Below are 20,461 nucleotides of genomic sequence, written 5' to 3'. Positions count from 1 at the left end.
CTTCCTGAGCAGGAGCGGTGTGGGGAGAGCAGCTGAATTTGCCGCTCCTTCCTGCTCGGTCCCTGGGTTTTAGGACCTTCTGGAGAGACCACCTCGAGCGCCCCCCTGCCGCCCCTTTGCCTGTTAGCGCCCCCTGCCAGCGCCCCCCTGCTGTCCCTTTGCCTCTTAACACCCCCCTATGCAATCCCACCGCTCCCAAGGGGGCAATACCGCCCACTTTGGGAACCACTGGGGTAGAGGAACTGTCGCTCTAATGCTGCGTTGACTTTTATTCAACTCCATGATAGCCCATACTCACACAACGGTGGGGTTAGAACATGTTGTGTGGAGAGTGCCCCCTAAAAACTCAACCATCGAGTGGAGTTTTCACACTGTGTTGACTAACGTGTTGTCTGAACTAAGCTATTGTCTGCTATCTGATTCTTTTAACTGGAGATGCCAGGGATCAAACATGGGAACATGCAAAGCAGGTGTTATACAGTGAAGCTGCGGTTCCTTCTCATTTAGTTGTAGCAAAAGTCCAATTGCCCTAATTGATCCTGAAGGCAGCTAGATTGTAGATAGGTAATTGGAGTTGCCGAGTGGCAGCATTTACCCATGGGATTCATTTTGTGTTTGCCTTTAAAAACATGATTCTGCCTATGGTATTAATAACTTTTGAGTAAACAACTTTTAGAAAAAGCCTGTCCTAGAACTTTAGTCTTGTGGCAGATTGAGTTTGGTTACGTTTACAGATTCAGTGTTTGAGCTTTTTGGATTTGTTATAGAAATTTGTTTTAGGCTTAAGACTTTTAATAGCCTTTGTTGCTTCTAAACGTAATTGAAACTGACGTTTCAACTGAAAATTTGGAATGAGGCAGATGTCATAACTTTTGCTAAAGTGAGGAACAGCTGCCTTGGCATAAAAGAAAGTGATAAGGATTAAATGTTACGGTTGAAAGCTAAAGAATTCTGCAAATAGTTCTGCATGCCCAGGATAGTTTTGAGCTTTCTTGAACAGCAGTTTCCATTCCACATGGCAAACTGCTTTTGAAACTGACATCTAAAAGTGTTCATTAGCTTCTGGCCTGTGTGTTGATCTTGTCGCTTTTATAACATTGTAAAGCAGTGGTTCAGCAGTACAGTTAAAATGCATGATATCATGACAGTATTTTGCATATCTTTTCCATCCCTCAGTTGCTTTCTAATAAATACTGCTGATCGCATAATCAGAGTCTATGATGGTCGGGAAATCTTGACCTGTGGCAGAGATGGAGAACCAGAACCAATGCAAAAGCTACAGGACTTGGTGAACAGGTAAGAACTTGAAGGGTCTTGAGGCAAGGGTGTATGCTTTGCTTGTTGTATTCAAAGTTCACTATAGTTAGTTTGTCCCCTCACTCCAGAATGGTCATGTCACATATGGGACTCACAGTGGGACTTACTTCGAAGTAAAGATTCATAGTACTAGGCTGTAAGTTGAGAATATAGTCTCTAACATAGTGTAGTATGAAGAGAATCCTGAAACTTATAGGCATTATAATGGTTAGATGATTTATGTCTTTTACTATATCTATATAGCACCTTTCTGCTGGTGCACTCAAGGCAGTTTAAAGATTAAAATAATGGCCTGTATGCTAATGCATATGGTATAAAAGGGGGAAAGGACAGCAAGGGAATAGGAAAAGAAGGTACCATTGCCACTGCAGGAGCCGTGTGGCCATTGGTCCCAGCTAGGCCAGTGGAGGGGGCCTCCCTCTGATGTAGCCAGGTGGTATGGCAGCTGACATGGAGGATGCACCAAATGGTGTTGGTCTTAGTCAGGCTGATGAGGGGGGGCTCGCTGTCTCACCTCTCCCTCTGAAGCAGCCAAGTGGAATGATGGGCGTTTACTTAACCAGACTGCCATGCCCTTCCCATACTTCTCTAGAATCTTCCCTCTGCACTAACTGAGCCATCCTTTGATTTTATTTATTTATTTTTCTTTATTTATTACATTTTTATGCCGCCCAATAGCCAAAGCTCTCTGGGCGGTTCACAAAAATTAAAACCATAATAAAACTAACAACAGGTTAAAAACACAAATACAAAATACAGTATCAAAAGCACAACCAGGATAAAACCACGCTATAATTACTATAATTTTCTGTAAGTCCAGATTTATCCACAACTTCAAAGTCTGCAATAATGCAATAGAAAAGCAGGTGTTGTGACTGCAGATTGCGTAACAAAGAAAAGGGGGGGGGAAGCCTTTTCAAGCTTTTTTCATTGATTCTACATTGTGTTTTTAATAGGCTTTCCTGTTTTATGCTATGGTTTATATTTTTATTTGGTAATAAGATTATAATTATATATAAACAACGCATGGAGTATTAGAGCAAATACACAAATTTAGGAAAATTATATCTTGACTAGACTCATTTGTATAATTCACTCTGCAGAATTTTCTCTTTGTAGTTTTGGAATACTACACCCTCGTCACACACAAAGCACCTTTCGACAAGTGCCTCTTTGAAGATTTTTTTCTGGAACTCTTGCTTCTTTCTAGTGTACAGTAGCACAAGTTAACTTGTTCTGATCATTCTCTTTTCTGCAGGACACCTTGGAAGAAATGTTGTTTCTCTGGTGATGGAGAGTACATTGTTGCAGGCTCAGCACGTCAGCATGCCTTGTACATCTGGGAAAAGAGCATTGGAAACTTAGTGAAAATCCTCCATGGCACTAGAGGAGAGCTGTTGCTAGACGTAGCAGTAAGTGCTTCTTTATCTTTTTCTCAAGGAATTAATTAGTCAGAACTATTGATGTAACTGTGCAATCTCTGTCTTCTAGTGGCATCCTGTTCGACCTATTATCGCTTCCATTTCCAGTGGTGTGGTATCCATATGGGCTCAAAATCAAGTGGTAGGTAATAATGCTGATGCATTTTTACATTTCTGTATTTTAATTTCCTTCGGGGACTCCTTGTTCTGAGTCGCTCTAAATACTTCTACAGTATTTGCATAAGCTTTTACACTGTAGGACCAACATTCTTCTAAAAGTATCTCTCTTTTTTCAGAGAAATCCAAGTGATTTGAAAAGTGTTAAAAAATAACTCTTGTAGCCAGAGGGTTATGAGAATCCCTTTCACTCGGGAGAAAAAAATATTGAAAGGGATGAAAGAGGCCCTAATGTAATATTACACAATGCAACTAACTAGTCCACTTGTTTAGCAGGCCTTGTGACTTTGAATCTCAAAGAAGGGCTAGTCTTGTGATGTTACATGAGGTTTGTGGTACTTTGGTGCAGAGCTAAGATGTGATTATTTTGCTGCCTCACTGCTGTACAGTGGCACGAAGTGAAATATTCTTTGAATTTGTGGTTTAGGAAAACTGGAGTGCCTTTGCACCTGATTTTAAAGAGCTGGATGAAAATGTAGAATATGAAGAGCGGGAGTCTGAGTTTGACATAGAAGATGAAGATAAGAGTGAGCCGGAGCAGACAGGTAAAGAATGCATTGATTGAAAACTCAGGTTGGCCAATATAAAAGGTGGGCAGTATATGGCCTTGCATCCTAGTTGCATAGATGCAGCCTAGATTATAGTCCCCCTGTTCCCTGAACTGAGACTCAGGCAAGCTTCACATAAGAAGAGCCATGGTGGATCAGAACAAAGGCTGTTTGGGCCAGCATTCTGTTCCCAAACTGGCCAACTAGCTGCCTGTGGGAAGCCCACAAGCAGGACATGAATGCAATAGCACCCTCCTCCTACTCATGTACCTCAGCAACTGGCATACAGAGGCATTGTGCCTCTAATCATGACCAGTAGCGTCAATAGTCTTATCCTCCATGACAAGGGGGATAAAATACCTTCTACTGCACACGTAGGATTAGTATAAAAAGCCCCCTCCATATTTCTCCCTGAATCATTATCCCATTGGGCGTGCATGACATTGACTAAAAAAAAAGTAGTAATCGGTAAAGTTCCTTCTAGGTCTGATAATATATCTATATATTTTGGGTCACCTTGTGGTAATGAAGGCTATAAATAAATACACCTTGGAGGTTGACAGCTTTGGATCTATAATTACTGTGTCAAGGCCCACTGCATTTTACAGGTCAGCCATGTGATTTGGGCTCTAGGGGATGTAGCCCATCCTAGTGTAAGCAGTAGCTTTATAGATGTCTATAGGGAATAGTTGTCAGTGTTTGGCTATACTAATGTTCATACTGTGCTAGATTAGCTATCCCATGATTTGCTAGATTAGCTAACTCCCCACTTGCTACGAGGTGGTTTTGTTTAGTTTTAGTTTCCAGAAATGCCTTTACTTCTATAAAGTCTCAGCACCCTGGAGTCCCTTACTGATGGGGCTGGTGAATCTTATTTACTGATGCTGATACTTTTTCACCTTTGATCAGTTCTTCCTCAATATCTTCTGTGTGTATGTTTTGCAAACTTGCATTCTGCTTTTCTTCAGTCACCTGTTGCCTTTTCCAGCCAAGCAGCAGTCCTTGTTTCAAGTCTTTTACTCTAGACTTCTACAATGCATGTACTTGATGCCTTCAAAGAGTGGTATCCAATTGATTAGTGCTCCATAGACACAGATAATTGCAATTGGTGCTAACTGACTTGTTGCCGGAGTGAGAGTTGATCTGGCATAGCACAAACTGCAGTTTTGGAGAATTTAAGTGGGCATTTCCAAAGGCTTTCAAAAAGAGGATAAGATTACTGTAGTCAGTGCAGAGGTTCAAATTCCATTTAATGTGCATCTTTGCAAAATTTCTGTTTAACAATGTACCTAAATAAACAAGCTTCAATATTAAAATGGCATAGCTCTTGCTGTGTGTGTGTGTGTGAGAGAGAGAGAGAGAGAGAGAGGAATATAAGGCAATAAAAATACAATTTTGCCATTTGGTGTCAAATCAGCTGTAATGCAATATCATTTAATACAATCAGTAGAAGAAAATTGCCTTGAGATGGGGTATACTTTTGAGTAGACCTGTGTAGACTTAATCTAACAATGTCTTTGTGGCTAACACAGGCCAAATTACTTGAAACTTCTGTAGAAAATACACTAAATAAAGCCACAGTGGTTTCTTAAGATTACCTATGCATTACTCTTTTTCCTTAATCTGATCATATTTTTTTTTATTGTGGTATTCTGGTATTAGATGAAATTTGTCAAGGAGATCTGTTTGTTCCTCCTAATTTGTGATTCGGAATTTGTTTGCTTGGCAGGTGCCGATGCTGCAGAGGATGAGGAAGTGGATGTAACCAGTGTAGACCCCATTGCTGCGTTTTGTAGCAGGTGAAAGTGGTGGCAGCGAGGATGTTAACAGACCGTAAAGAAATTTTAGTTGATGAATTTGATGAATTTTTATATTATAACAGCGCACTCCTATATTTACTCTGAAGCAAGTCCAACTGTATTCAAAGAGGCTTGCTCCCAATGTAGTTAGGACTGTAGCCTAAATTTGCATACATTTTCATATTAATATGGCAGTAGTTCTGCCTTATTAACATGAATTACTTTATTAATGTATTAAGGCAGTAGTTTTGATGAAAAAGGAATCTATTACTAGTGGCTATTAAAAGTTTTTGTCTGAAAAATAATAGACAATTTTAAAAAAATTGGTGGCTTGCTTAAATATGTTCCTCTGCTTAATTGATCAGAAGGCTTTTAATCAATTAATCAACTAAAGGTGCAGTCATATGGGGATGGCTGTTAGTCTCTGAACTCAGAGGCTTATGGCCATTCATTGCAGCGTGGCAGGAGAAGCAGAGGGGATCTTCGCCTTCACGCTTCCCCCACCCCTAATTTTAGATAGACTGTCATTTTCATCCATCTAGCTGAGGCATCGTGGAATGGAAGGGAGGGAGATGGGGGTGGAGGTAACATATCTCTGCTTCCCTAGTCCCCTCCCCATCGATAAGAACGCCCCCGTTCTCTACCCTCCAAGGTCACCTTTGCACCATGTATGTGGGGGACGAGGAGAGGAGTTCGTAGTCCTGGGTCTGAGATCGGAGTGGTATCTCTTTTTTTTTTTTTTTTTTAAACTGAAACAAAACACAATAAGAAAAAGAAAAACATCAAATATCTGCTGCATACATATTGAATGATTGTTGAGTACAAATATCAAAAACTATTACATATACCTTATCATACTACAACATCTTCGTTCTTAACATAAAAGTGCACCCCCCACCTCGGGATCATTCTTGAGTCCAAAATCTAATCGTTTCTTCTGCTGGTGGTTTCCCACTTCCCTTAGTAAACACAAACACTAGGAACTGTTTCCAAATTCCTTCGAACTCATTTATTTTAGTTACGCCTTTTCTCCACTTAATATTACATGTCAGTTTATCATTAATGGCTATGTCCCATACTTCTTTGTACCATTCCTCAATAGTATATTCCCCTTGGACCTTCCAGTTCCTAGCTACCATCAGTCGTGCTGCAACCAACAAATTCGATATCAGCTCTATAGTTCCTTTTCCACACTTTATATCTTCAAATAGTGACAGCAATGCTATTTTTGGTGTTTGTTCTATTTTCATTCCCACTATTTCTTCAATTTCTGAGAACACCATCTTCCATAATCTTTGTACATATTTGCATTGCCACCACATATGTAAATACGTTCCTTTTTCCCCACAACCTCTCCAACAATTTGCTGAATGTTGATCACTTATCTTATTCAATCTAACCGGGGTTAGGTACCACCTCCATAGGATTTTAAAATAATTCTCCTTTATTCTTACTGATAAACTTCTCAACACTCTTTGTTTCCATAGTCCCTCCCAGCTCTGTCGCCCTATTTGTATCTTCAAATCTGATTCCCAAACCATTTTCTCCGTATTCTCTCTAAACTCCTTCTCTAACAATATTTTATATATTTCACTCATTAATCCTTTTGAAACTATACTCCCTCCTTTCCCTTCCTCCTTACTTACTACTAATTCTTCAAACCTCGTCATCTTTCTGCACATTCTATTATCTTTAATCCACTTTTTATTCCATTGCTCTAATTGACCATATTCTAGCCAAGATAGCTTCTTCTCCTTTAACAAATTTTCCATATCCTCTCTTGTTTTAATATCTCTTACCCAATCCTTTAATCTTATTTTATTTTTCTCTTTTAATATTTTACATAATCTACCCTTTAGATCCTCTGGGAAATTCTTTAACATTATTATCGGTGCTAAGGGAGAGTTGCTCGGAAGCAGCTTCCCTTTAAATTTACTCCAAATTTCCCATTGAGTCCTCAGGAGTGGATTATCTATACTTCCAACCCACTTTCTTCCTCCGTCTTTAAAAAAAACATTCTCCAAATTCATCTCTACCTTATTTATGTTTTTTTCTTCCATCCAATATAAATCTCCTACTCCCATAATTGCTTCTACAACATGTCTTAATCTATTTGCTACGTAGTATAATTTTATGTTTGGGAGACCCATTCCCCCCTTTTTTTGGCTTAGGTACCAATTATTTTTATTCACTCTTGCTCTCTTTTCTCCATTACAATATTTATTAATAATATTTTGCCAACTTTTTATCTCGGTTTCTGATATTTTTATAGGTAACATTCTAAATACAAAATTAATTTTAGCTAATATCTTCATTTTTATTAAGGCTATTCTTCCGAACCAAGATAAATTTAATCTTTTATATTTCTCCAATTTCTCTAATACCTCTTTCTTTAACCTCGTTAAATTTTCCTTTTCAAGATTCTCTAAATTTTTTGTAATTTTAATTCCCAAATATTTAATCTCATTCTTAACTTTCAATTCCATTCCCTTAAATTCCCAATCCTTTTCTTCCTTCTTGGTATAGTTAAACAACATCATCTCTGATTTAGACCAATTTATTTTTAACCCTGTAATTTCCTCAAATTCCCTCAACTGATATTTAATTCTTTCTAACTTTCTTAATGGATTCTTAATGGTCAATAAAGTGTCATCCGCAAACATGTTTAACTTTATTTCCCTTACCTCTCCAATTCCTTCTAACTCATCATCCTCCCTTAGTGCCTTCGCCAAAACTTCCATAACCATTACAAACAGGACCGGCGAGAGCGGACATCCTTGTCTTGTTCCTCTGGCTAGTCGTATCTTTTCAGTAAGTCCGTCATTTACCACCACTACCGCCGTATTTTGGGAATATAGCTGTTCTATTACATTTTAAAATTTATTTCCAAATCCCAATTTATCTATAATACTCTTTAGTGCCTGCCAGCTCACACAATCAAAAGCTTTAAAAATATCTAATGCCATAATACCTGCCTTAATATTTGCTTTTTTTATTACATTTATTACATTTAAAACTCTACCCACTAAATTATGCATATGCCTTCCTACCACAAACCCACATTGATCTGCTCCTATATATTCTGCCAAAAAATTATTTAGCCGTTTGGCCATAATAGATGTAAAAATTTTAGCATCCTGATTTATTAAAGAAATAGGTCTATAAGAATCGGGATTAGTCAAATCTTTATCTGGTTTTGGGATCAGAATTATCACTGAATGTTCCCATGATTCAGGTATCTTCTCTCCTGATAATATCCTATTATAAAGTTCCATTAATTTTGGAACTAAACAGTCTTTGAAGACCTTATAATATTCTGGACCCAAACCATCTGCTCCCGGTGATTTACCAACTTTTAACTTATCAATAACCTCTTCAACTTCTCTTTGAGTTATTACTGACTCCATTAACTCCTTATATTCTAATTTTATTCCCTTCTTTATAAACCTTCCAATATACTCCTCCACCTTTTCTTGTTGACTTTCTTTACCCTTATACAATTCCTGATAGAATTCCTGAAAATTTTTTATTTTAGCTTTCATTGCATGACAATAATTCCCTCGGCTATCTTTCAACGTTTCTATCCCATTCCTCCCTTTTTCTTTTTGTGTGAGCTTGGCAAGCAACCTCGAGTTCTTATCACTGTTTTCAAAATATTCCCTTTTCATATACATTAAATTCTTTTGAATCTCTTCTATATTTAAATTTTCTAATTGTTTCTTCTTAGCTTGTATTTCCACTAATTTATATTTATCTTTAACTCGCCAATATCTTTCCTCCAAGTTTTTAATTTCTATCTCTAACTTTTCCTGTTCTGCACGTTGTTGTCTTTTTAAACTACATGTTTCTCTGATACAGATTCCTCTTGCTACAGCCTTCATGGTGTCCCAAATGACTGACCCAGCTGTTCCTCCTTTTTCATTAATTTCCCATGACTCCGACAGTTCCTTCCGAATTTTATCTACTATTTTATTATATTTCAATATCTTTGTATTCAGCTTCCATCTATATGCCTCTTTATAATCTTTCTTAACTGTAAATTCTAGACTTAACAAGGCATGATCAGTTACTTTTATTACCCCCATTTCCATTTTACAAATCCTCGTTGCAAAATCTTTTGAAACAAATATATAATCTATCCTGGAGTATGTATGATGAACTGGGGAAAAGTATGAAAATCCAGGCCTATTCCCGTTAAGTAAACGCCACGAATCTAAATAATCATTTTCTTTTACTAATTTATTCAATATAGTCATATTGTTCCTCTTTTCAGCATTAGTGGGATTTGACCTGTCCCGTTTATTATCCATAACCATATTAAAATCCCCAGCTAATATAGCATACCCCTCCTTAAATTCTTCTATTTCTTTAAACAACTTTATAAAAAACTCTCTATGCCTCTCATTTGGGGCATAAACATTAATCAAAGTATAGACCTTTCCCTCAATTTTACCTTTTAACATAAGATATCTGCCCTTATCATCCTTTTTTACTTCTTCTAATATAAACCCACTTTTTTTTGAAATCAAAGTGGCCACTCCATTTTTTTTCGATGTCCCTAATGACTTTTCATAATAGGCTAACCACTTTAATTTTATCATATTCGAATTCTCGGAGCCTTGGTGTGTCTCTTGGACCATTATAATATCTGATCCCTCTTTATTAAGCATTTGTTCTATTCTCTTCCTTTTCACGACTGCCCCCAAACCTTTAACATTGAGTGTTGATACCTTTATCTTTTTATCCATAATCACCCTTTTGAAATCTCTTCCGATCCCTTGTGCTCAGCAGTTCAAACTTGCTTACATAAAAACACAAACTCCATACATAAAACCCCCACCCTCCTACCCCAATCCCTCCTCTCCTACCTTCCCCCCCTCCCCACCCCCCCACTCTAATCCCCCCCCATATCCCCGTGAGTCTAGTACTCCAGCCATCTACTTTAAAGGGGGGGGGGGAGGCAGTGCTGCGCCTGGCCGGCAGGTTTCTATATTAACATTTCTATTTGCAATTATCTCCAAACATAATTAACAATTCTCTTACTCTCCAGATGTCCCAGCCTCATTCCCTCCCCCACCCACTCCAGCCCCATTTGCTTCCCCATCCAGACCCAGCCTCTTCAGCAATTCTTTACCTTGATCCAATGAGGTTACTCTGTGTTCCCTCCTCCCATATGTAAATCTTAAGAAAACCGGGTAACCCCATGCGTATGGAATTTTGTTCTGCATTAACATTCCAGTTATTGGTTTAATACTCCGTCTCCAATTTAATGTATGTTGAGAAAGATCATTATAAATTTGCACTGCTTTGCCTTTATATTGTAACTGGGTCAAAGATCTCAATTCTTTCATGATTTGCTCTTTTTTATAATAGTTACCAAATTTCACCAAAATATCTCTAGTCCCTTTGTAGTTTTGCCCCCCCACGCGGTGGACTCGGTCCAGATCCGATCCATCTATTGGTATGTCAGGCATCAGCTCTTTGAACCAGTTCAGAATGATTTCTCTAAGATCTTCTCCTTGTATCTGCTTCAGCTGCTTTATTCGAATTGAAGATCTACGAGATTGGTCTTCCAAGGCGATCAGACGTAATTCCCATTCCTTAAATTGAATATTTGTTGATTTTTCAAAAGCCTCTTGCTTCTTCTGGTCCAATTCCGCTTTTGCCTCTATCTCTTTGATCTTATCCGAGTTTTCTGCGGTCTTATCCGAAAGAACACGCATTTGTTGTCTAAATTCATTCATTTGCAGATCCATTTTTTTAAAAATGATGATATTATTCTCTACAATAACTGCCTTAATTTCTGCTAGGGAGGGAAAGTTGCTGTCCATTGCTTTCCCCCCTTCAGCCATATTCTTTTCTTTATTTGGTACTGTATCCAAAGAAACTGGGTCTATAACTTCGTCTTCCTGGTCTGTTCCAGGGGCTGTATCTTCCAGGTGGGAGAGGTGGGTTAAATTATGATTTGAAGGTTTCTTTTTTTGTATATTCAACTTTTCCCACTTCTTAATCTTTTTTTTAATGTTGGACATAGGACCCTTCTGAGTAGGGCATAAATCTTAGAGCCCCCACTTCCTTAGCAACTTTTACTGGCTTCTCTTCTATGTGCCAAACACACCACCTTCTTCCCGAGGGGGAGGAAATATATTCAGTTCACAACAGCATTCACTAGAGGGGATCAGATCCAATCATTCACAGTTTCTCAAAATCCCACATCTCCCTCACAGAATGCTGTTTCTTCCCCTTCACCCCCCCCTTCTCGGCACACCGCAAACAGCTTCCACTTTCCACTTTACAAAGATTACAGCAAACAACTTCAAAGCCAGTATTTCAATCTTTCCAACTTAAGATAAAGGATGAGAAGTGAGGATCGCTGTAAATCAGATCAACGTCTAACAAGCATAAGTTCTTTCTTTTCAAACTGCGACATCAATCATGTTACTTTACTTTCGGTTTTGCCTCTGCAGTTTATAAAGACATTCCGTCAAGCTCACCTCATCCCATCGGCTCTTCTCAACACTTTCCAGCTCCGATAGCTTTTATAATCATTTCCTGTCGTTTGCTCAAAGATTTATGCCCATTAAAAAATAGATAATTGCTTTTTCCGGCAACACCGCTCAGAGCCTCAGAAGAAACCTGCCACCGCCATGGCTGCCAAGCTCCGCCCCCCCCGGGCGGAGTGGTATCTCTAACCTCAGATTCAGGAATCCAAAGTATCTTATATCCACCCCACCCAGCCTCTGTCTAGGGGCCACAGGGTTGCTCTCTAAGCCTTGCAGCCCTAATATAAATGTGTCCTTGTGGTACCATGAGTGGTGTGCTGTCCTTCAAGTATTCTGCATCTGATTCCAAAATTGGAAGAAGGGAGTTTCTTATATCAAAAGATATTTACTAGGAATTAAAATAAATGTTAAGAGCTATTCAGATTCCAGTGCATATTAACAAGAATGCGATGATTCCACTCAATTTTCCCAAACTGTACGTTCTTAGAAACTGTATAATTGATTCTTTTTTCCATTTTACTCTCAGGCAAAGACCTGTTTAGGTTTTAACAGACAAAAGGCACATCTTTCAAAGCTGTAGTTACCTGTCTTTTGTCCTCAAAACATCCAGTTCCTTTTTCATCATCTCTGTTGCGTGTAATATATTTTATTCGTATGTCTGGTAACTGTGGGCCACTTCATGTATTATATTTTAAGGTGTACACCTAATAATGTCACACATGGCTAGGACACATATGTTTGCAAAGTTGCATTTCATGCAGAAAGCTCATCACAGAACCATGATTGGCAGCAGCTTTCTCTTGAATGTACATTGGGTAGCAAGCCTGGCTTACACTCTTCGTAATGTGCGAAATGGCTTGGTAGAGTAGCCTTCCCCAACCTGGTGTGTTGGGCTACAACTCCCATCATCCCTGGCCAACATTGCCAATGGCCATGCTAACTGGGATGGTGTGAGTTGTAGCCCAAAACATCTGGAGGGCACCAGGCTGGGAAAGGCTGCTGTCAAGTGTGCCTGAAAGGCTGACTTCTAGGGTCATGATAGCTCTTGTTCTGGATGAGGTAAGAACAGACGAAGAAAATCATCTTGTAACATGAGTTGTGCATGTTTAATTGGAGAAATTGTTTTCCTGACAGCGATGAAGAATTGGAAGACTCCAAAGCTTTATTGTACTTGCCTATTGCTCCTGAAGTGGAAGACCCAGAGGAAAACCCGTATGGCCCTCCACCAGATGCAGTCCAGACTGCCTTACCTGATGAGGGCATAGGCTCTGAGAAGAAGAGGCAGTCCTTGTCTGATGGACCTCAGCCCCCAAAGAAGAAGCCCAAAACAACCAACATAGAACTGCAGGGAGTTCCCAATGATGGTGAGTGGGAATTGCTGTCGTTGGAGTGCCTGCGCTGGTATCTAACAGCTCTGTAGCTCTCATTAGTTTGAAGAACAGACAGGAACACTAGTTTTGCTTAGTATTTTTTTAAAGTGTGCTTGAAATGGTTCCCTTCAGGTACCAGCTGTTATCAAGTACAGCTGTAATTTTCTTCCTAGAGAAGAAACCCCCATTTAAATATCAACATATTGGTATCTTTTTTCTTTCTCCCCTCCCCCTTTTTTCCCCCCTTTGCTCCTTACATCTATGTGGCCAGATGATGTAAAAATGCTTCTGAAACAGGCCATCTTCCCTACTCTCCAACACTTTATATTAAATAGCATAAGGTTTAAGGATGCTTCACACAATAAAACTCCTACATTGAAGTGACTTCTGTTTAGGGATTTTCTTAAACGGCCATACATACGGCCATGTGTGCAATTCACACAGTTTAGAACAATCATGTCTGCCAGCCTCTGTGTACATCCACACAAAGTCTTATATAGACAGGGCATAGGAATATAGCTAAAATTGTATCTTGTTGAGAGACCAGTGGCATTAACTCATTCTTCAGTGTGGTGCATCCATTGCAGACATGCTAGAATGGCTTGCTGCCAAAGCAATTGCTTACATTTCATTGACGTTGCTTCTTTTGTGGTGGCTGGAAAGCCTCTAGTTCTCATTAAGAGCCAGTAGTCACACTTAGATTCTGACTAGTTCCAGTAGGCTGTTATGCTAACATGACTTTTTAGAACTGAACCATGTATCAAACGATAATAGAACTGTACAAAAACTGCAGTGAATAATAAAGTAGGTCTGTTATGTATGACACGTTATTTGAAATATTGGTTAACCAAACAGAATCACTGCGGTTGTTATGTTCCCAAATCTCAGAAACTTGCACATTTGGGGCTAACAATACCAATGCTTTCTCCAATTGCTTAGAATATTCATCTGGCTGCACTCCTCTTTGGACAGACATTCCTCTGGTTTATGATCACTGGATGGAAATTATGTAAAATTAGCTCAAGTACTTGTTTAGTAACCTGTGGTGTTATGCATTTCCTCTAAAGCATCTGGACCAGCTGCTGTCTAGGTCCGAGTGACCCAGTAAGTTTATTCTTATGTTTCTATACAACAAACTGCTGGTGAACTCACGTTATTGTAACTCCTGACTCATCCCACTGCTTTAATCGGCTCCAATTACTGCTCCCTCTTCTTGTTTCTAAAAAAGACGACTAAGATGGATTTCCCCATTCCTATGTTATGGCACAGCTTCAGAGAGTTGCAAAGTAAACAGGAGAGTGAATGTGCTGTTCTCTTTTTATGTCAACTGAAAAGATGCACTTTCTTTTCCAAACGTGCCTCTTCCTTCACAGAAGTCCATCCGCTGCTGGGTGTAAAGGGAGATGGTAAATCCAAGAAGAAGCAAGCAGGCAGGCCTAAAGGATCAAAAGGTAAAGAGAAAGATTCTCCATTTAAACCGAAACTCTACAAAGGGGACAGAGGTTCTTTACCTCTGGAAGGAGCAGCGAAGGGTAAAGTGCAGGCGGAGCTGGGACAGCCTTTGCCAGGTAAGGACCCAGCGTGAGCGTCTGCTTGCTTGGTGACCTTGCTTCGTACAGACATGGCATAGTCTTAGCACTTTAGCTCCCCAAACAGCATTTGCTTGCTAAGTGTTTAGCTACTCTGCTCTCAAGGATGGACAAAATTTTACTTCTCAAAGCATACGGTTTGCGCTCGCTACCGCCAACCTTGGTACATACCATGACCTGTATGCACTGCAAATAAAGAGCATGACGATTAAAGAAGTAATAGGTGTAACGTTCAATCAAAGACAAATAAGCTGTTGACTTGTTGATTGGCATATTAAAGACTTTGGAGTCAAAAGCAGAAACAAAAGTGTTGGGCAGCATGTGGGAGCTAACATATTTTTCCATGGCACTGTTATTAATATTTGACAGAGCAAAAAAACTTTTTTTTAATGCAGAGAAGGGAGCAGCTATCCCACAGAAGTATTTCTGTTGACCCTGGTTACGTTTCATTGCGTGCAAAAAAATTACAAATAGTGTCATGACTGTATTTTAGGCAATCTGTGGCATCGATAAAAGATACAAGCCATTTCTCAATGTTATGTCACTCGCTGGTGTGAGCAAGAAATAGAACCCAGGATAGACCTATCCAGCTGAGGTCGGGCTATGTACATAGGAGCAGCCTTGATTTTCAGTAGCTGGAATCACCAGTCACTGGGAGCATGCTTAGCCTCCATTCCAGTGGCGTCCCTGAGTGCACCCCTTTATTTGCTCTCCAATCAATGAATGATTGCTGCATAGGAGTGAGTGGTACTTGGTGAAAAGCGCTGTGCTTACTCAGAAGTAAGCCCCATTGAGCTCAGCAGCCACAATGCCATTTAGGACTGTGTGTTTCTTCACAAGGAATATGCCTACAAACAGTACTCTTGACGCTGTGGCGGGGAACCAGTGACCTTTCAGATATTGTTGGATTATAAGCGCCTTCATCCCTGGTCATTGGCCATGCTGGCTGGAGCTAATGGGATTTGGTGTCCAACAGCACAGGTTCCTCACCCATTCTTTATAGGAAAGTTGTAGTATTCCTGACAGATGAATAATGAAGTTTCTATAAATGCCCATTTGGCAGAGGGGAATGCATCTGTTTGTTTGTTAGAAACTCAGTGCCAAGATGATTGGAAAAAGCGTTCTTATTTTATGTCATCTATGCGACTTCAGTGATCTTGCTTGCATATAAATAGGAGTATGGCTGCCACTGTCTCCATCAATCCTGATCCTGTTCTTCTACACTTGGCTTTGGTGCCATGCAGATTTCCCATGCCCATATTCTACTCCTCTAATCTGTATATAGAGGGCAAAACTGCCTATTATTTGACAAGTTTCAAACAGGCAGGGAAAAGTAGGCTTGTAGAAAATGATTTTTTAAAAGCTTTTATATGAAAACAGTTAGACATAATAGAGACTCAACTGCAATCCATACACAAAATTCTGTATATCCTTGAAGCTCAGTAGCTCTTGTTGTGTGTGTTTTTTAATAGTTTCCAGAATTTTTTTAACCCTTTCTTTCCCGCACTGCTGGTCCGATGTTACCCAGCTTGCTCATTAATAAATGTATTGGATTAATAAATGTACTGGATTTTTGTGTACAAATGATATAAGAAATACGGCAGCCTTCCCTGGCAGAAATTTGTTGCTTTTTTTCCCCTACTAGCTTATTCTTAATTTGTAGCTTCTCAGCAAAACTGCTTGAAATGCACTGAGAATCATACAACCTAAGGAAAAAAAACCCCAAATAAAGCCCTTTTTGTAGAAACGAGACAGAGATTAAATGGCATCATGCTGCACATTTTAGAAATCATTGACGGTTTTGTTTGCCTGTAGGAGGGCAATTTAATTTTTGTTCATGTCATGTATGTTTGTTTGTATTTTTGGCAATGCAACCATACTTGAAGCTGGACAGAGGAGAGCTAACATCCTTATGCTTTTATTTTATTTGTTTTAAATGTTTGTAACTATGAAGTCTCTGTGAGTTTTTGGGCCTGGCAAGCAGATCCTGATGCAGGATTGGAAGCCTGTCTGTGAGAAGGCAAGAGACCCGGTAATTGGAATTCCAGAAGAGCAAGATGTCATTCTTTTTCCTGGTGTCCACTCTCAGTTGAACCTGATGCTTTGGGCTGTCCTCTGCTACTCAGATGCAATCTCTGTTCTCATGAAATCATGACCCACTTGAGGCATGACCCATTAATGTGAAGCAGGTGCACTGCAGCGCATAATCAAGATCTGACCTGTTCTTGGTTATTATTTAAGGATGCTTAGGAAACTGCCTGCCCAGTCTCCACAGCTTAACAGCTGTACGCAGTGTACATCTATAAAATGCGAAACCGGGGCAGCAAACTGGCAGCCCACAGGCCTCTCTCTGCCTGTGAGATATATTTATGTAGCTCTGGAACAGCCCGATCAGATTTTAATGAAGGCATGATAGAAAAATAAGAAATGATTGTTTAAAAACAAATGGTAAGAGAGCAAGGAATTCCTTATTTTAATATTATATCTTTGAGTACACATGCTCCATAACTGCATAGTCCTTACTACTAGGTGGCTAACTATATTACAGGGACATGCCATCAATAAAGTGGTTGAGCTTTGTTTCCTTCTTCTGGACCACTGTCTGGAGAGTGCCTCTTGAGAAAATGTGTTTGGCATCCATTGGTGGACAGTCAGGAAATCCATAGATATAATTCCTGATATTAAACTCCCCACCTGCTGGCATCCACTTAATTCTTACCTGAACTGTACCAGAAAAACATCTTCAACCAGAGAATAGGTTGGGTTCACCATCAGTCCATGGTCCTGTGTTGGAGGTCTTCAGGTTCTAGCTATCAGACACATTGACATAAGACTCTCAGATTCCATTTTGAATCCCAGGCTGTGTCTTGGGAGAACATGTGAGTTGGCTCCTCAGGTTTGCAGCTATGGCTCCTCCAACATCATCGATGTAAATCAATCAGAAGCACTCTCTGCTCTGAGTGTAACATCTTACACTCAGGAGGGAATGAGCTGGCAGGCACCTCCCTGACAGGTTGATCTGTTCATTTTGAGATTCAGGGCCTTCTCAGACAAAACTGCGCATAGTGATCATGACTTGGAGAAATATATAAAGGTCATCATGTCTCTGTTCCCTTGGGCACAGTTGTGAGTAACCAATTCAAGACTCCATTGGGCAAACCTTCCTTTTAAGTTGTGCCTTGGAGCCTGGAAAACTGGAGTGCAGAAAGGGACTAAACACTTGGCCACCCCTCTGTCTTGAAATAGAGCTCAGGTCATAAACTGATCCTGAGCAGAAATCTCTGCATAGCTCATTCCTCAGATACATGACATCCTGATCTTCAGTCTTGCTCTCCCTATTCCCACAAAGAGTGCACTTAACATATGCTTAATGGCTACAATCTGTCTGAATTCATTATTTCCTGCACTTAAACCAGGTAAGTTTGCAGAAACCCCAGCTAAAAGGAAGCTCTGAGTTTCCTGGGAATCTCATCCAATTCTGACATTATTTGCTTTCAAGGTAGAAATCTTTAAAAGCTAAATTAGCATGAAGCACGTAAGATGTTGAAGAAAAGTTTTCCCTTAACTCTCTGCATCCACTTTAGACACCCAGCTTCTAATATTTGTCTATTGAAAAAATTGTTTCCTTTTTTTTGATCCCCCCCTTTCTTTTTTATTTTAGCAGGTGGTGGGATCTCAGAGCTGTTATGAAGACATCCTGACTTCTTCCCTTTCCCTATTTCCCGTATTGACATCATAATATGGAATAAGGACAAAATGTTCAGTCAGGTAATGGACTGACTTTAAGTTAATATGGTAAGGACAAGTGACCTGATTGCCTATGGACCCAGGGAATAATTTTTGAAAAGGTGCAAATTATGGAAGAGGAAAATTCTTTCTCCTTTGATCCTATGTTCCTTCTAACAGTGAACAAAGATATTGACTCTCAGGAAAGAAGATTGGTACCTGAACTTGATGGAAAGGAGCTACTTTTTGCTTGTTTCTCCACTTAGAAACTCCTAAAGTACAAAAGAGGTCTGTAACAGGAAAAGAAGACACTTTTGCCTCCACGTAGAGGTCTTGCAATTGTTTCTGTTCCATCGTTTACTTCTTGAGAAGATGAGTGCCGAGGACCTATTATGTTTGCAGCAACATTGCCCTGTTGCCAATTGAAGCAAAAGACTGCATCGTTATTTTCTCAGCGTTACTCGCACTGGCTATGCTGTTAATGCTTAGATTCCCCTTGTATAGCTCTGACAGCTTGCCTTCCAGGCTCACCCACTTCTTGCAGTTTTGGAATAATCCAGATGACCCCAGGGGAGAAGCTTACAGGAAATGGATGCTGGTTGGAAGAACCAGGAAAGAGGAACAGATAAAAGAAAGGGTGGACATGATGCAGAGCAAAAGCAGGAGTGGCTCGCACTACTTACCATGTATCCACGCATCATACATAGTCCAGAGATCCTTCTGCCCACCCTTTCAGGATGAGTAGGAAAAATGACCATCTCCCCAAGTGGGATGTCTGCATATAAGACACGGAAGTGTAATGAGGGAAAGTTTGAGTCGTTCGTGTTTCTGCTCTGTGTCCTATCCAAAGCCATCCAGACATTTCAGTTTTGTTTCTGGGCCTATATGAGAAAAGGTGACATTCATTCTACATTTTCATTTCCTGCAAGTGTAATTGTTTAATCCAAAATCATATCAACCTCCAAATACAGGAAAGGATCAGTGCATTGAGGAACAAACATAAATTGGAGGTTGCAAATAAGCTTTTTTAGTTTAGTCATTTTGATCTCAGCACGTGGCCTGTTTCTTCTACCGAAATCTTGATTTGTAGTCCCACATAATTATATAATTTATACCATCCCGGGCCCTTCTGTGCAACATTCCTCAGTATAATCTTACCGCCTCCAGCCTGCCAGTTTAGTCAAAGAGTGAAAGGGTGCCTGGGTACTGATTGTCATGCTACTCATGTAGTGTTATGGATTCCACCTGAAAGTGACTTCAGTTCAGTGTCCATGTATTTCCTTTCAGGTTTTTTTTTTAATATTTTGATATTCCCATAGCTTCTTCAAAACCTGCCCGATAAGGCTGGTTAGTCATTTGTAAAGTACTGCTGTGATGTTAGCTTGTGTGTTTGTAAATAAAGAAGTATGTTTTATTTCTTAAACTTTGTGATCTGCCCATTTTTGTGTTTCAGGGCTTTTTAGGAAATTGCTTGACTCAAACCAAAGGGATATGTTGCTTAAGCCTGCAATAAATATATAAAAATCCTATATTTAATAATAATAATAACAACAACAACAACATTAACCTAGCACTACAAAACGATGACCAAACACGACCACTCACACGGAGAAAAAAGAAAATGGACACAAAAATCTCTACATGGGAAGCACTACAACATAATATAGAATACACAAATAAACAAAGAACAATTGTACGAATGGCTTAGGAAGGGCAAGCTATTTCCTGAAACAAGAATATCTAGTAGCCATACAGGATGCATACATAGCAACCAAGAACTACCAAAAATACATCATAAAAGATAACAGTGTAACAACTGGTTCATGTAGGAAATGTCATCAATTCCAAGAAACAATAGACTGTGTAACAGGAGGATGTAAAATTCTGGCAGGAATGGACTATACGGACAGACACAATACAGCTGCAAAAAGAATTCACCAACAACTGGCCATCAAATTCAACCTCATCAACGTACTCCATACTATGCATGCTCATCCGAAACAATCTTGGA

General features: G+C 39.6%; 1 protein-coding gene across 4 annotated transcripts in view; it reads left to right on the top strand.

The window, feature by feature from the left end:
- RBBP5 (RB binding protein 5, histone lysine methyltransferase complex subunit) overlaps positions 1–19,873 on the top strand; it is a 32,764-nt gene extending 12,891 nt beyond the window's left edge. For 2 of the 4 annotated variants that reach the window (XM_063142337.1, XM_063142330.1), the window contains exons 7-14: positions 1,177–1,296; positions 2,576–2,729; positions 2,809–2,880; positions 3,343–3,460; positions 5,193–5,262; positions 12,900–13,129; positions 14,509–14,586; positions 18,386–19,873. In XM_063142337.1, coding sequence (XP_062998407.1) covers positions 1,177–1,296; positions 2,576–2,729; positions 2,809–2,880; positions 3,343–3,460; positions 5,193–5,262; positions 12,900–13,129; positions 14,509–14,586; positions 18,386–18,414 — 871 coding nt within the window. In that variant the 3' untranslated portion in view covers positions 18,415–19,873. Of the gene's footprint in view, positions 1–1,176; positions 1,297–2,575; positions 2,730–2,808; positions 2,881–3,342; positions 3,461–5,192; positions 5,263–12,899; positions 13,130–14,508; positions 14,704–18,385 lie in introns of all 4 variants that reach the window. The other 2 variants (XM_063142320.1, XM_063142312.1) reach the window with 1 other exon arrangement.
- Positions 19,874–20,461: the final 588 nt, after the last annotated feature.

The sequence above is a fragment of the Elgaria multicarinata genome, chromosome 1 (assembly GCF_023053635.1).
Source record: "Elgaria multicarinata webbii isolate HBS135686 ecotype San Diego chromosome 1, rElgMul1.1.pri, whole genome shotgun sequence".
NCBI lineage: Eukaryota > Metazoa > Chordata > Lepidosauria > Squamata > Anguidae > Elgaria > Elgaria multicarinata.
This window is presented reverse-complemented; position numbering and strand designations above follow the sequence as displayed.